At 48.7% G+C, this 14386-nt stretch overlaps 1 protein-coding gene across 1 annotated transcript; it reads left to right on the plus strand.

The window, feature by feature from the left end:
• Positions 1-1610: 1610 nt before the first annotated feature.
• C5H9orf78 (chromosome 5 C9orf78 homolog) lies at positions 1611-9467 on the plus strand. Its single transcript, XM_032902830.1, has 9 exons — positions 1611-1779; positions 2058-2117; positions 2900-2951; positions 3641-3711; positions 4624-4701; positions 6452-6649; positions 8351-8487; positions 8573-8671; positions 8991-9467. The coding sequence occupies exons 1-9, from the start codon at positions 1697-1699 to the stop codon at positions 9080-9082; spliced, it is 870 nt and encodes a 289-aa protein (XP_032758721.1). The 5' UTR covers positions 1611-1696; the 3' UTR covers positions 9083-9467.
• The last annotated feature ends 4919 nt before the right edge of the window (positions 9468-14386 follow it).

Here is a 14386-nt window from a genome sequence, read left to right on the forward strand (position 1 = left end):
CCCTGGGTTCACACAGCAGATCCTAAGGATTCTCTTTTTCAGCCAACAGAGACATGGTGTCGAGTGACTGCCATCTACATCTGAAGATGGCTGAACCAATCTCCAGTGTGGTCAAGACTTTGATACTTAACACCTCTTTGATTAAAGCCAAAAGGCTGTTTCAAGATATCCTGAGTTTTCTCTTTGTCCCAGTCTCAGAGGAATGTGACAACTTCAGGAAACATTAACAAACAAAAACCCTGCCATGCCCTCCCTGCTTTAGAATAGTCTTCTAGAAAGTCTCCATCAGCCCCTCCCCCAGCCCATAAGCTGGAACACCAGCTGCAGCAACAGCAGCAGCAAAGACCCACAGAGGCCCGCTGTCTCTGAAGCAAACCCTGCAGCTGTGAAAGCTCTGTCCCCAGCCCAGCTTCACCTCGCAGCTGGGTAACTTGAAGCATGGCTTACTTCTCTTACGCCTTGGTAGCCTCGTTTTTTTTGAAAGAGAAACCCAACTGCATCTACTTTGTGGGATTAGATGGGAGGCTTCTAGAAGAGTCTGCTTACCCCAGTGCCAGCCACAGAGTTAAGTGTCGTAAGAAGCGCTTTGCTCCAGAGGAAACTAGTAATTACGGAGTCCCTAAAAGTCCCATGTGAGCCATTAGGCACGCACTTATCCATCTTATAAGTGTTTATAGATACCTTTAAAAACTAACTACCCTCACAATATTGGGGGGTGTAAGGTGCGTATGGCAGAGCGACAATCCTCCTGGCCAAAGGAGTCATCCCAAGCTATCGAAGGGCAGTCTCGGCCTCTGAACGTCAGTGGTACCCCTTCTAGGGACGAATGGCTGCAGGCCAACCTAGTATGGACAGTCGGCACCGGGACTGATATTCAACCCCGGCAAGGCGGTCAGCTTTTGTGAGTGAGGAATAAATATGCATTATCTGAGACCCGGAGCCCGAGAGGCCTCGCGCTGGCCTTCCTAGCGACGTGCGGCCTGCTCAAAAGCTAGGGCCGTGGTGGTTCGGGGCGGGCACAGGATGCGGTGATGGAAGGGTAGGCGGCGGGGACCTCTCACCAGGTCCCGGCCGCCCCGCAAAGCTAGACCACCCCTGCTCCAGCGGTGGCACGATAATCCCTGCTCTAGCGGCCCAGCCCCCGGCAGCAGGCAGCAGCCGTCAGAAACTCACCTGCCGTCGCAACCGCGCCGCCTGTCAGTCAAGCGCGCCCACCGCGGCGATGCGCATAGTCTTGTGGCAATGCTTGCCGCGCCCCGCCTCCTCACCGTCAGAAGTCCAATCGGGAGAGCCTATGCCAGGGACGGGGGCGGTGTCACAGGTCGCGGCCTACTAGAGGGCGGTACCAAGCACGCCGGAGGCGTGGCCGTGCGAGTGGTGAGTGCCCAAGCATGCCGGGAGTAGGGGGAGTGGCCGTGCTGCTAGGGTGTCGCCTTGTAGTTCGAAGGCTGTCCTGCTGGCGAAGAGCTTGGTCACTCGCTGGGGGCGTGGCCGAGGGTGTGGCCACACGGCGGTACTTGCTCTTTTCTGAGTTCCGAGCGGGCGGCTTCCCTGCTGAGGTTTGGGGTGTGGCCTGGCAAGCCGGAGGCGGGTCTGATTCCAGCTGGCGCTCTGACGACATTTCTGTGCGCCGGAAGAGAAAGAGGTTCCTTGTACCTCGCGTCTGGTAACGCAGCGCCGAGGGTCTTGTTCCGCTATGCGGATCACCGGGAAGACATTCCGTCGGCGCCCCGCTGACTCGGAGTCGGAGGAGGATGAACAAGAATCAGAGGAGGTTCGGTACGTGTTGGGTAGGATCTTCACAGGCCAGGAAGAGGGAGACAGGCTGACCCCATTTACTGGGAGCCAAGGTTGTTGTCTTTCAGAGGCTCCTAGGGATAACAGCCACGTTTCCCGGGCAGCGCGGCTGGGAGAGGTGCCCCGGGGTAGCATGGGTCTGACTGCCGATGACCCACCGTGTCAGAGACTCGGCAGAGAGATACGTCCTCAGAACGGAGTTTGGCATTTGAGTTTCGCAGACGGTCTCTCAACCTGTGCATCACTTTATCTTTCTCCAGGCTAAAACTGGAAGAAACCCGAGAGGTGCAGAACTTGCGGAAGAGGCCAAATGGGGTGAGGTGGGTACCACGGGGGTGGTGGCGGCGTCATTAATGACAAAGAAATATTTCCAGCTAGAGTCACAGTCGAAAACCTCTCCTTTGACATAGTCCCTTCTCTTGACATACACTTCCACTGATCGTAGAGGGGACTAAGGTGTTGTTATTGTTGTTGTTGTTGTTGTAGATTTATTTATTATATATAAGTAGCCGACAGAATCTTACACTGTGATTTCCAGAATATCATGGCTTTGCAGGAGTGTGCGACAGCTGCTTCCTTGCCTCTCAACCCCACTCCCATTCACAGCGTGTGGAGCACTGACTTTTTCTTTGGCCTTTATAACTACTTTCCCACTTTTTTTTCTCAATAGTGCCCATCCATCAGTGTTCCAGCCTGCAAACCTGATTGTCCCAGTTTGCTTCCTACAACTGTGACCATGACCAAAACCAACTTGTACCCCTCCTGATCATACTCAGTTATTGGGGGAATCATGGAGGGACTGAGGCAGAGACCTGGAGGAACACTGCTTACTGGCTTGTTCATATGCAGCTGTCTTATACAGCACAGGAGCACCTGCCCAGGGGGAGGGGCACTGCTCACAGTGTCCTTCCCACGTCAGTCAGGGAAAAGAAGACCACAGGCTTGCCTACAGGACATTGATGGAGGCATTGTCTCAATTGAAGTTTCTTCTTCCCAGATGATTCCAGCTTAACTCAGATTGACAAAAAAGCTAGCCAGCACACTGATTTCCTCCTTGTCTTTGTGTTGTTTCTCTTCCTATGGTTTGGTTTCTTTTGCACAGTGCGGCTGCCCTGCTGGTGGGAGAGAAGGTTCAAGAGGAGACTACTCTGGTGGTGAGTGTTGGCTCCTCTCTGTGGCTGCTTTTCTTAAGGTATAACCGTGGTACCAGAGATAGCTCAGAGTGCTTGTTATGTAAGCAGAAGTGTCCATGTTTGGATCCCTGGTATCCTATTAAAACCTAGGCATGGTGGCACATACCTGTAATCTGAGCACTGGGGAGGCCAAGACAGAATAATGTAGCTGGAAAAGGAAGCTAAGAGACCCTGTCTTGCAGTATAAGTCCAAGGGTTGGGGGAATGGCTCTGTGGCGAAAGTGCTAAAGTTCTTGCTGAGTCAGGCTCACTCCTAGCACCCTCATAAAAGCCATACATGAGAGCTTACATCTGTATCCCTACAGGGGGTCAGTGGAGTCCGATGTATTTCTAGAGCTGGCTGGCCAGCCAGTCCACCCAAATCAATCAATAGCTCCTTGTCTCTGAAATTTAAGGTGCAGAGTGACTGGGGCAGATGCCTGAGTTTGACCTCTTGCCTCCACGACCACACAAAATACGTACACAGTTGCATATACATACAGAGAAGTCAAAAAACCATGGCGAAAGATTGATGAGAACAATGGTGTTAACCTCTGGCCTGCACATGTGTGCACATACGTGTGCATGTGTACCAGCACACTTGCAGATGATCACACTAACTGAGCTGCTGCTGTTCTAGATGCATCCTCTAAGGTGTGTGCTTTCTGCAGGATGATCCTTTCCAAATGGCGACAGGTGGCATGGTGGACATGAAGAAACTGAAGGAGCGTGGCAAAGACAAGTAAGTAGAGGAAGTAGGGTACAGACGCCATCTCCTGGGCCTGAATGCACAGGGACTGGGAGGGACACCTTGCACAGAGCTTAGCACAAGCATGCCAAGGGTACAAACAACCCCCACGAGGGCTCAGAGCCAAGGGAGAAGAGTTCTTTTGTAAAAGGGCCTTTACTGTATGTACTCACATATAATAGATAGATAGATAGATAGATAGATAGATAGATAGATAGATAGATAGATAGATCTTTTCTTTAAAAGCATGCACTCATCCCCCAAAGTCTCAGCCGATGTTGCCTTCTTGATCGCATATGTGTGTAGCAGTCTTTCTCTTTACATACCATCCCAGGTCATATGTTTTCATGTGTGTTCATTATTTCAAACACGGGGAGAACATAGTTAGAAAATAATACACTGAAAACCCAGTACCCCGGAGATGGAAACAGAAGGATTAGATGTTCAAGGTCAGCCTGGGCTTTACTAGACCCTCTCTGAATAAAATAAACATTGTAAGTGTACTTAAGAAACTGGGCATAGTGAGTAAAGCAGGGGGCCCGAGGTGAGATCCCTCATCCTCACATAAAAGCCAAGGGTGGCAGCATGTGTCTGTAACTGCAGCATCAGATGAATGTGAATCGGATGACAGTGAATCCTGAGGACTTGGTGGCCTAGACATCTAGCCAGAATAATGAACTCTGGGTTACTAAGAGACATCTCAAGAGACAATGGGGAGACTCTAGAAAGGAGGGCACCTGACACAACCTTTGCACACCCAGGAACTTAACTACTATAAAAGTTTGCAAAAGAAAGCATGCATTTGGGCTGGAGAGATGGCTCAGCAGTTAAGAGCACTGACTGCTCTTCCAGAGGTCCTGAGTTGTAACTTGGCGTCAATGACCATGACCTGCTCCCTACTCTCAGGGTCAGTGAAGAGGAGGATCTGCACCTGGGGACATCTTTTTCTGCAGAGACCAACCGGAGGGATGAGGATGCAGACATGTAGGTACCCGTGAGTCCAGTTGTCTGTAAGTACTGTAACTCAGCCCCGGCCAGACATTCAGACATGTCTGGTCACAGGTGCCTCTCTCATGTTTTCTTGGCTGTGTCCTCCCTACTTCTCAAGTTTGGGATCTGTGAAAGGTTTCAAAGGTGGTTTTCTGTTTGCATTGATATTTCCTGCCCTCTCTCCTACTTATATCCTCAGCCCTTGCCTTTCTTGATTAGTGATATTTCCTTAAAACACAAGGATTAGTATCATGGATTTATCAACCTTTTTCATCAAGGCCTTTAAAACATGGTACCAGAGTATCCTTACCAGAGTATCCCTTCCTTGAACCTTTCCCAACTAGGAATTCTTCCTCACTTTTCCTTTATCTTGGTAAATCTGAGTTCACTTTGAGAAGGGGGTGAGGGGAGAGGGAGAAAAACATAATGCCATTTTTCCATATTCAAAGAGCCTTTGATATGGTCACTCCAGGAGATCTAGTATCATAATCTCCAATGTACATTGGTGTTTTGAGTTGAAATTTTCAGAACTCAAATGCCTGTAGTTCTACACTAAGGAGACTAAGTTAGGAAGACCTCACATTTGTGATCAACTAGGTCAGACAATTGTGAGACTGTCTCAAGAACTCCCAGATATTTTTATTCTTAGTTTTTCCATGAACTGATAATATTTTCACTGAAGGCAGGTTGTTGACACGCATATTTAATCTCAACACTTGATAGCCACTGGCAGTTGTCTGTGAGTTCGAGACCAGCCTGGTCTACATGAGGAGAAGCTATCTCTGATTTTCCCCCACATTTGTAAAATGGCTAGCATTTTAGAACAATAACCAGTTCTTTTAACTCCCACCAGCTCTCCTCCTAGTTTCTGGCCCAGCCCCTTCAAATGGTTCTCCCAACCGTTCTTCCCTCAGTTCTCAGTCGGCTTAAACAGTCCCTTCCCCAGTTTTCCTAACTCAGCTCAGCTTCTATCTCAACTGTCTCCTCAGAATATCTTCTCCCCCAGCTGCCTTCTCTTCTCACTTGCCAGCCCCATCCCCAGCCAGCCTTTTTATATCTTGTTTTGTTCCCAGAAATCCAAGAGGGAGCCAACACTGAAGGTCTTGGGTCTAGCAGTTCTAACACCTAAGAATTCTTAAAGGGGGCTAAAGAGATGGCTCAGTGGTTAAGAGCACTGGCTGCTCTTCCCGAGATCCTGAGTTCAATTCCCAGCAACCACATGGTGGCTCACAACCATCTGTAATGGGATCTGATGCCCTCTTCTGGTGTGTCTGACAGCTACAGTGACAGTGTACTCACATACTTAAAATAAATTCAGTCTTTTAAAAAAAAGAATTCTTAAAGGGACAGTTGACTGGCAACTGGGCATCCTTTAAAGGGCTGAGGCAGGTGCACAAGATAACACACATCGATTGGTGAAATGGGTCAGTGGGTAAAGATGTCTTCTGCCAGCCTCCAGGACTCACATAGTAAAGGGATAGAAGCAACTCCTCTGACTTCACATGTGTTGTGGTACACATGTTCTCACATATTCATAGATGACATAAAATTAAATGTAAAACATTTTCATTAAAAATGCTGATTAGCGGGGTTGGGGATTTAGCTCAGTGGTAGAGCACTTGCCTAGTGAGCGCAAGGCCCTGGGTTCGGTCCCCAGCACCAAAAAAAAAAAAAAAAAAAATGCTGATTAGCAGTTGCCTTGTTATGGCCATGCTGGCCCCTGAGCCTGTATACCCCCTCACAGGATGAAGTACATTGAGACGGAGCTGAAGAAGAGGAAGGGGATTGTGGAGCAAGAGGAACAGAAGGCCAAGCCCAAGAATGCTGAGGACTGCCTCTATGAGCTGCCAGAGAATATCCGAGTCTCCTCTGCCAAGAAAACTGAGGAGATGCTGTCCAACCAGATGCTGAGTGGCATCCCTGAGGTGGACCTGGGCATAGAGTAAGTCTCCCAACCCTGGCTGTGCCCCCATGCCTGGGAAGAGCTGACGCTTTTCCAGTTCGAGGTTACACAGACAAGGCACAGAGCTCTTGCCCTAGCATTCCTCACACCCTGGGTTACGGGACATGGCTCAGCAAAATGCTTGTCATGCAAGCACAAGGACTTCAGTTTGACCCCCAGCACCCGTGCCAGAAATGGCAGGTGTATCAGGGCACGTGGGCAGCTGGAGATTAGAGAGCCTCTGGGCTCATTGTTTAGCCAGCCTAGCCGATTAGTGAGCCTCAAAGAAATCTGGCTTGTGGCTCCTGAGGAACTACACTGAGGTTGTCCTCTGGCCTGCACGTGCACGCAGAAGCACACACATGCTCACAGAAGTTATGGAAATCCTGTTTGGTATCCATGGAAACCTACAGATATGCCCTCTCAGACAAGTTGTCTCCAGGGTTTTCTTGTCACTTGTGGTCCCTGTGGCTGAAGAGACCTAAGGGCATAAGTGTCTCCTTAGCCTCCACAGCCTCTCATTTCTAATGAGATCCCCTGCTCCCATGTGTAAGAGGCTGGCCCACCCCCCCCCTCTCTCTCTTTTTCTAATTTACTTTTATTTATTTATGTGCATTGGTGCCTGTATGAGGGTATCATCTTAGAGTTACAGACAGTTGTGAGCTGCTATGTGGTTGCTGGGAATTGAAGCTTGATCCTCTGGAAAAGCAGTCAGTGCTCTTAACCGTTGGGCTATCTCACTGCCTAACCTCGCCAACCACATGAGGCATGGTTTCTTGTATGTGTGCATTTCTGGGGATTTGAACCAGGGCCTCTCACAGGCTAGGTAAGTTGCTCTGCTACTGAGCTGCATGCCCAACTATAGATTTCCTTCTTAGTTTTGGTTTGTTTTTGCTTTTCAAGACTGGGTTTCTCTGTGTGTACCCTGGCTGTACTGGAACTCACTCTGTAGACCAGGCTGGCCTCTACTCAGAGATCCACCTTCCTCCTCCTCCTTAGTGCAGGGATTGAAGGTGTGTGTTGCCGGGCACCAGTGTTTCCTCTTTATCCATGTTGAGTGCTCCACAGAGATGACCACAGGGTCAGGACAGGTAGGGTGTCTCACACAGTGCTAGCTGACCCTGGGAGGCCAAGGTAAGAAAGGGTGGCATTTGCATTCCAGACCAACAGGGACTGAGGAGAAACCTTGGCTTAAAAACAAAGTGGAAGGCTGGAGAGATGGCTCAGTGGTTAAGAGCACTCTCCTCTTCCAGAGGTCCTGAGTTCAATTCCCAGGACCCTCATGGTGGCTTATGACAACCTGTAATGGGATCTGATGCCCTCTTCTGGCATGCAGATATGTATGTATGCAGAGCGCTCATACATACATAAATAAAGCAAAATAATTAAAAAAAAAAAAAAAAAAGAGGCTGGCTATGATGGCACCCACCTTCAATCCCTGCACTAGGGAGGAGGAGGAGGCAGGAGGACCTCTGAGTAGAGGCCAGCCTGGTCTACAGAGTGAGTTCAGCCAGGGCTACAGAGAAACCCTGACTGAGAAAACCAAAAGGAAAGGAGCAAAGGCATGAGGTAGGCTGGTACACTGTAGAGTGCTGTGCTTGGGACAAGCTTCTCCTGGTGCACTGGGACTGGCCGGCCTCACCAGTCAGTTCCAGAGATGTGATGGCCTTGTATGAGGTGTGGCTCTCTCTCTTCACATAGCGCTAAAATAAAAAACATCATTTCCACGGAGGATGCCAAGGCCCGGCTGCTGGCAGAGCAGCAGAACAAGAAGAAGGACAGCGAGACATCTTTTGTGCCCACCAACATGGCTGTGAACTATGTGCAGCACAACCGCTGTGAGTGCCCTATCTGTCCTTCCCAGGAGCCCCCAGGAGCCCTGACTCCTGCCTCACACACAGTCCGTGTTCTTCCTCTGTTCAGTTTATCATGAGGAGCTCAATGCACCCATCCGAAGAAACAAAGAAGAACCCAAAGCCCGGCCCTTACGAGTGGGTGACACAGAGAAGCCAGAGCCCGAGCGTGAGTACAGCTCTGGACAGTACTCAGGTGGCCCTGGGAGGCAGAATCATGCAGGGCAGGGCAGGGCAAGGCAGGGCTCAGGCCCTGGCAACCAAGGCATCCGACCCAGAACCCTGCTAAGGACATTTCCGTTTCCAAACTGTGGTTCCTCCTTGATAAAAAGTGTAGAGCAGTTGGTTGGTTGCTCTGAGGCCCCCAAGCTGGAAGCTGGTAGAGACTGAGTTTGAAAGTTTTGGTAAAGGTGACTCCAGCCAAGTTCTCATCTTGAACAGTAATATCTGCTAGTTTCACCATGACAGGCAACTTCTATTCTCCTCAGGGTCCCCTCCCAACCGCAAGCGTCCTGCTAATGAGAAGGCCACAGACGACTACCACTATGAGAAGTTCAAGAAGATGAACAGGCGCTACTAAGGCAGTGGTAGGGGCTGGATTAACGATTCACGTACACGCGTGTACACACACACACACACACACACACACACACACACACACACACACACACACGTTCTCTTGCATAGAACCTGCTTATTAGCTCTTGAAGTTGCCCATCAGACAGTGCTTCTGCTCAGCTGCTGGATTTCCGTTTTGGTTTTGGTCGGAGACTGTGGCTCCCATGTATCCTAGGCCTTGAACTCCCTCCTCCCTCCTACTGGGGTTTTAGAGGCCCCACACTCCTGGCTGGCATTTTAAGCACTAACTTTGTAACTTTTGAAAGAAAACAATGTGTCTATGTCTATATTGTTTCCTACCTGGAGCAAACTATCCTTAAGAATGTTATTAAATAATTTGTAAATATGTTGCCTTTGTCCTAATGTCTGTCCAGGCGCAGGAAGAACTAGCTATGTTCACTGTGGATCAATACTGTTAATGTGGGGGTGGGGAGAGAGTTAAGACTCATTATATGTATATGGGTATATCACCTTCATGTATGTCTATAGCATGTATGCATGCAGTGCCCATAGAGGCCAGAAGAGGGTGTTAGCTATCTTGGAACTGAAATTATAGACCCCATGTGTGTGCCAGGTCCTCTGGGAGAGCAGCTGCCTGTGCTCCTAATGGCTGAGCCATCCAGCCTGTTTGTGTTGTATTTTAGGGTTATATACATAGTCATAGCTTATTTAAAATGGAGTTGAAAAATATATCCGTCCTTGCTGGGTGTGGGGGCCCACATCTTTAATCACAACACTTGGGAGGCAGAGGCAGATCTCTGAGTTTGAGGTCAGCCTGGTCTACAGAGAAAGTACCAGGATAGCCAGGAAAGACCCTGTATCAAAGGAGGGAAGGAAGGAAGGAAGAAAGGGAGGGAGGGAGGGAGGAAGGGAGGAAGGAAGGAAGGAAGGAAGGAAGGAAGGAAGGAAGGAAGGAAGGAAAAGGGGAGGGAGGAAGGGAGGAAGAACAAGACAAGACAAAACACATCTGACCTGTTTAGAGAGTACATTTCACAGCAGAAAAATGGAGGGTGGGTTGGAGACACTGTCATTCCCTGACTTTTATAGAACTGTGAAGTTCTTTTGATGAAGAAGGAAGAGCAAAGGCAGGCGGATCTGAGTTTGAGGCCAGCCTAATCTACAGAGCAAATTCCAGGACAACCAGGGCTGCACAGAGAAACCCTGTATTGAAAAATCAAAAGGAACAGCTTAGGGTGGTGGCACAAGCCGTTAATCCCAGCACACAGAAAGCAGAGGTGGAAGACCTGTGAGATCCAGACAGTCTAGGGCTACATAGTGCGAGCCTGCCTCAGGAGTCAGGTGGGTTAGGAGAACTTAACTAGTAACTACAGATGGGGCCAAGCTGGAGCGTGTAGTTCCTGCCACCGGCTTTAAGCTCCTGGTGGACTGCACTACAAGCCCCATCCAGGTTCTCCCAGATCCAAGGATGAAAGACACACATGCACACAGGCTTACTTTTGATATGTTTTAGCTCAATGCTATTGCGCCCTTCTTTTTACTCACAGTGCAGCATCCTAAATCTGCCCTCAGCATTATTTGCTCAGTTACCTTAGTCCTAGCTCTGCACCCTAATGCCCTTGGCTTTGCTGTGTTCTTAGTCTCTTGCCTGCTACCCAGGCCCAGTCGGAGAAGCGGCTATTGGAACCGTAGAGCGGGAGACATGGTTTTCCAGATGGTGTTACAGGCTAAAATGTAAACATAATTTAGGGATAGAATTATAACTCTAAATTAAAAATGATGATAGAGTACTTTATCTAATTGACAAATATGATAGACTTGATGTTAACTATATATCATACTTTGTAATTTACATGATTATTATGGTTTTGTTCAATTTATGTCTGAGAAGAATTTTTTGTTTTTTATTGGACAGAAAGGACAAGATGTAGGGGGTGGTTCTGATACTCTGATCAGGAATGAACGCTAAAGGTTCTGTTCCTCGGGTTGGGGATTTAGCTCAGTGGTAGAGCGCTTGCCTAGCAAGCGCAAGGCCCTGGGTTCGGTCCCCAGCTACGGAAAAAAAAGAAAAAAAAGAAAAAAAAAAAGGTTTTGTTCCTCAATTGGTTCTTGATTGATCAATAAAGATGCAAGCGGCCAATGGCTGGATGGAAGAGGCGGGACTTCCAGGTCCGTCCCGTCCCCTCCTCCCATCCCCCCAAGGCAGGCTAGCAGATGCAGGAGTGAAGAAAAAGATTCACCCTGTTTCGAAGGGAAAAAGAGCCACCAGCCATGTGAGATCTAGGGTGGAGTGGCTACGGTCCTGGGGAGGCAGGCGGGAGATTAGAAACGCAACTAAGCTGAGGGCAGATTTAGAGTGCTGAGCTAGGAGTGAAAAGAAGGGCTCTATAGCTAAGGAAGGCCCGGCCATTGAGCTAAACATATAAAAAATAAGCTAGTGTGAGTGTATCTGTGTGTGTGTGTGTTTGTGTCTTTGTGTGTGTGTGAATGTGTATGGTGTGTGTGGTGTGTATGTGTGTCTGTGTGTGAGTGTGTGTATGTGGTGTGTGTCTATGTGTGTCTTTTATCCTCGGATCTGGGGAAACCTAGGTGGGGCTGGTAGCATGATCTTCCCAGAGCTTAAAGCGGGTGGTAGAAACCACACATTACACCAAGCTTTCCTGCTAGCCGTGTGTTTCCTTCAGCTATAGATGGTTAAGCCAATAGATAGTCTTTCTCAGCTGGCCAGCAGCTACACTGAGTGTTCAGGACCTAAGTACAGGCCTGAGCCTTTCTCAGTGTGAGCTTGTAAGCACAAAAACCATGTTCTGGGTTCACACTTAAATTAACATGAACAGTTAACCAGAAGTGGGGCTACAAAAGGCAAAAGCAAGGTTAAAACAGTAGAGACTCCTAGAACTGCGGGTTTGGATGCATTAGGTCTTGGTTTTCATTTTGGTGAGTGGTGCTGAGATTTGTATCCTGAATGGTACTTATGTTGTTGTAAAATGTAAAAAATAAAAAAGCTGTCTTTTATCTTGCTTGGTTCAGCACCACAATGCCCCACACTCCATTACACTTAAATCTACACATGAAAGAACACACAACACAATAACTTTGGCCCAATTGATAAGATATAATTGCCCACCTAAACATACAAAGCCCAGTACCATCCATCCCTTAAAAACATTTGTAACAACCTGTAAAGGTGCATCGTGGAATCTTAACGTCACCTGCCATATTGTCCTGCCACGGCCTCTCTCCCTGTCCCTTCTGTCTCTTCCTCCTCTTCTGTTCCAGTCTCCTCCTCTTCCTTCAGACTCTTCTCCTGCCCATCCTTCCTTCTCGTCCAATGACAGGCCTCCTTCTATCCTGTACCTGCCTCACCTGTGACATCATCCCACATACTTTCATCATGGAGTCACTTGTGCTAAAGCGTGTGTGTGTGTGTGTGTGTGTGTGTGTGTGTGTGTGTGTGTGTTAGGGGGTGGTCTGCTACACTCCCACTAGCAGGCAGGATTTTCAGATCCCACAGTTCACTGTGTCAGAGGAGCACGTGGGGCCTGGATGTGTGGCTCACTGAGCAGGGTGCTTGCTTGCCTGTCCATCCTAGGTTCAGCTCCCATCACCACAGAAAACAGTTTGGTATTTGTTTGGCAGAAGTTCAAGGACAAACGGGGTTTAAAAAATAAAAAGGGCCTGGCATGGTGTCCTACACATTTAATCCCAGTCCACCAGAGGCAAGTTCAGGTGGATCTGCATGGGTTAGAGGCCAGCCTGGTCTACAGAGCTAGTTCCAGGGTGGGCGGGGCTCTACAGAGAAGCCCTATTGTGGTGTATGGGGAAGGCAAGGAGAGATAAATCTAGCATTCAGAATTCCAATAAGTGTTTTTTTTTTCCTCCTTTTTGGGCTTAGGTGGTCTAACTGAGTGTGTCCTCGAACTTCTGATCCTATATTTGCCTTGAGTGCTGGGATTACAGTCAAGTGACTTGATGCCTGGCACTGGTGATTTCTGTAGATACATTGTGCTCAGCAAGGTAGGGTGTAACTCCCCCCGCCTAAGTGTGGGCCTTGCACACTGACTTACCAAAGACTCTGGTAAGATGAGAGAGGATCCAGAGGGAACATCACAGCAAGGGAACATGGAGATTTCTTGTGCCGATCAGTTTTTGTCAACTTGACACAAACCTAGACATACCTGGGAAGAGGAAAGCTCAACTGAGAAATTCCCTGCATCAGATTAGCCTGTGGGGCTTTTTCTTAATTATTGATTGATGTGGGCAGGTCCATTCTGCTGTGGGCAGTGCCACTCTAGGCACGTCGACAGGAAGAAAGGAAGCTGAGGGACTGGAGAGATGGCTTGGGAGCACTGACTGCTCTTCCAGAGGACCTGGGTTCGGTTCCCAGCACCCACATGGTGGCTCACACCTGTTTGTAAGTACAGGTGTAGATCTGACTCCCTCACACAGACATGAATGTACACAAAACACCACTGCTCAGAAAAGTGGCTGAGCCAGCCAGCGGAAACCAGTCAGTGAGCCGTGTTCTTCCATGGGCTCTTCTTCAGGCTGGGCCCCCAGGCTTCTACGTCGAGTATGTCTGCCTTGACTACCCATAATGATGGACTGTATCCCATGAGATAAATAAACCCTTTCCTCCTGCAAATTAGGACCGTCCCAGCAGGCAAAGTTTAGAATCAGCGATCAAACCACGCCCGACAGCGTGATGCGTGGGAAACTATGATGGAAATAGCACTTCACATTGGCAACCCCTTTCCAGAACCCTAGTCTAACGGTGAGAAATGTCAAATTCCCATAGAAGGACACCTACGAAGATTTTCAGGACAAGGGTATATATAGCTCAGTAGTACAGCTACACGCAAAGGGCCCAAGGTTCAATCCCCAGGAATGGCAACAACAAAAGGCCAGGCCTATGTCCCAGAACTAGGGAGATGAGGCAGGAGGATCAAAAGTTCGAAACCAGCCTGTACTATGTAGCAAGTTGAAAGAGTCTTGAAGATTTTAGCTTAAAACAAAGAGGTTGCAGAGGTGGCTAGCAGGTTGAGAGTACAGTTCTTGAACAGGACCTAGAGCCTAGCTCCCATCCCCCCACCCCCATCCCAAAGAAATCTTAAAATGAAGTCAAACAAGAAACAGAAGGTCTGGGTTGGGATTTAGCTCAGTGGTAGGCGCTTGCCTAGCAAGCACAAGGCCCTGAGGTTGGTCCCCAGCTCAAAAAAAAAAAAAAAAAAAAAAAAAAACAGAAGGTCTGAGGCATATCTCCATGGAGCATTTGCCTACAATGCACGAGGCCCTGGGTTTCATTCTC

This window comes from Rattus rattus, chromosome 5, assembly GCF_011064425.1.
Source record: "Rattus rattus isolate New Zealand chromosome 5, Rrattus_CSIRO_v1, whole genome shotgun sequence".
Classification (NCBI taxonomy): Eukaryota; Metazoa; Chordata; class Mammalia; order Rodentia; family Muridae; genus Rattus; species Rattus rattus.

Excerpts from the sequence above, each read along its gene's own strand:
- C5H9orf78 (XM_032902830.1), top strand. The coding sequence starts at position 1,697 with ATGCGGATCACCGGGAAGACATTCCGTCGGCGCCCCGCTGACTCGGAG. Across the intron at positions 3,712-4,623 it reads AAGGAGCGTGGCAAAGACAA|GGTCAGTGAAGAGGAGGATC; the intron begins GTAAGTAGAGGA and ends CCCTACTCTCAG. Across the intron at positions 8,488-8,572 it reads CTATGTGCAGCACAACCGCT|TTTATCATGAGGAGCTCAAT; the intron begins GTGAGTGCCCTA and ends TCCTCTGTTCAG.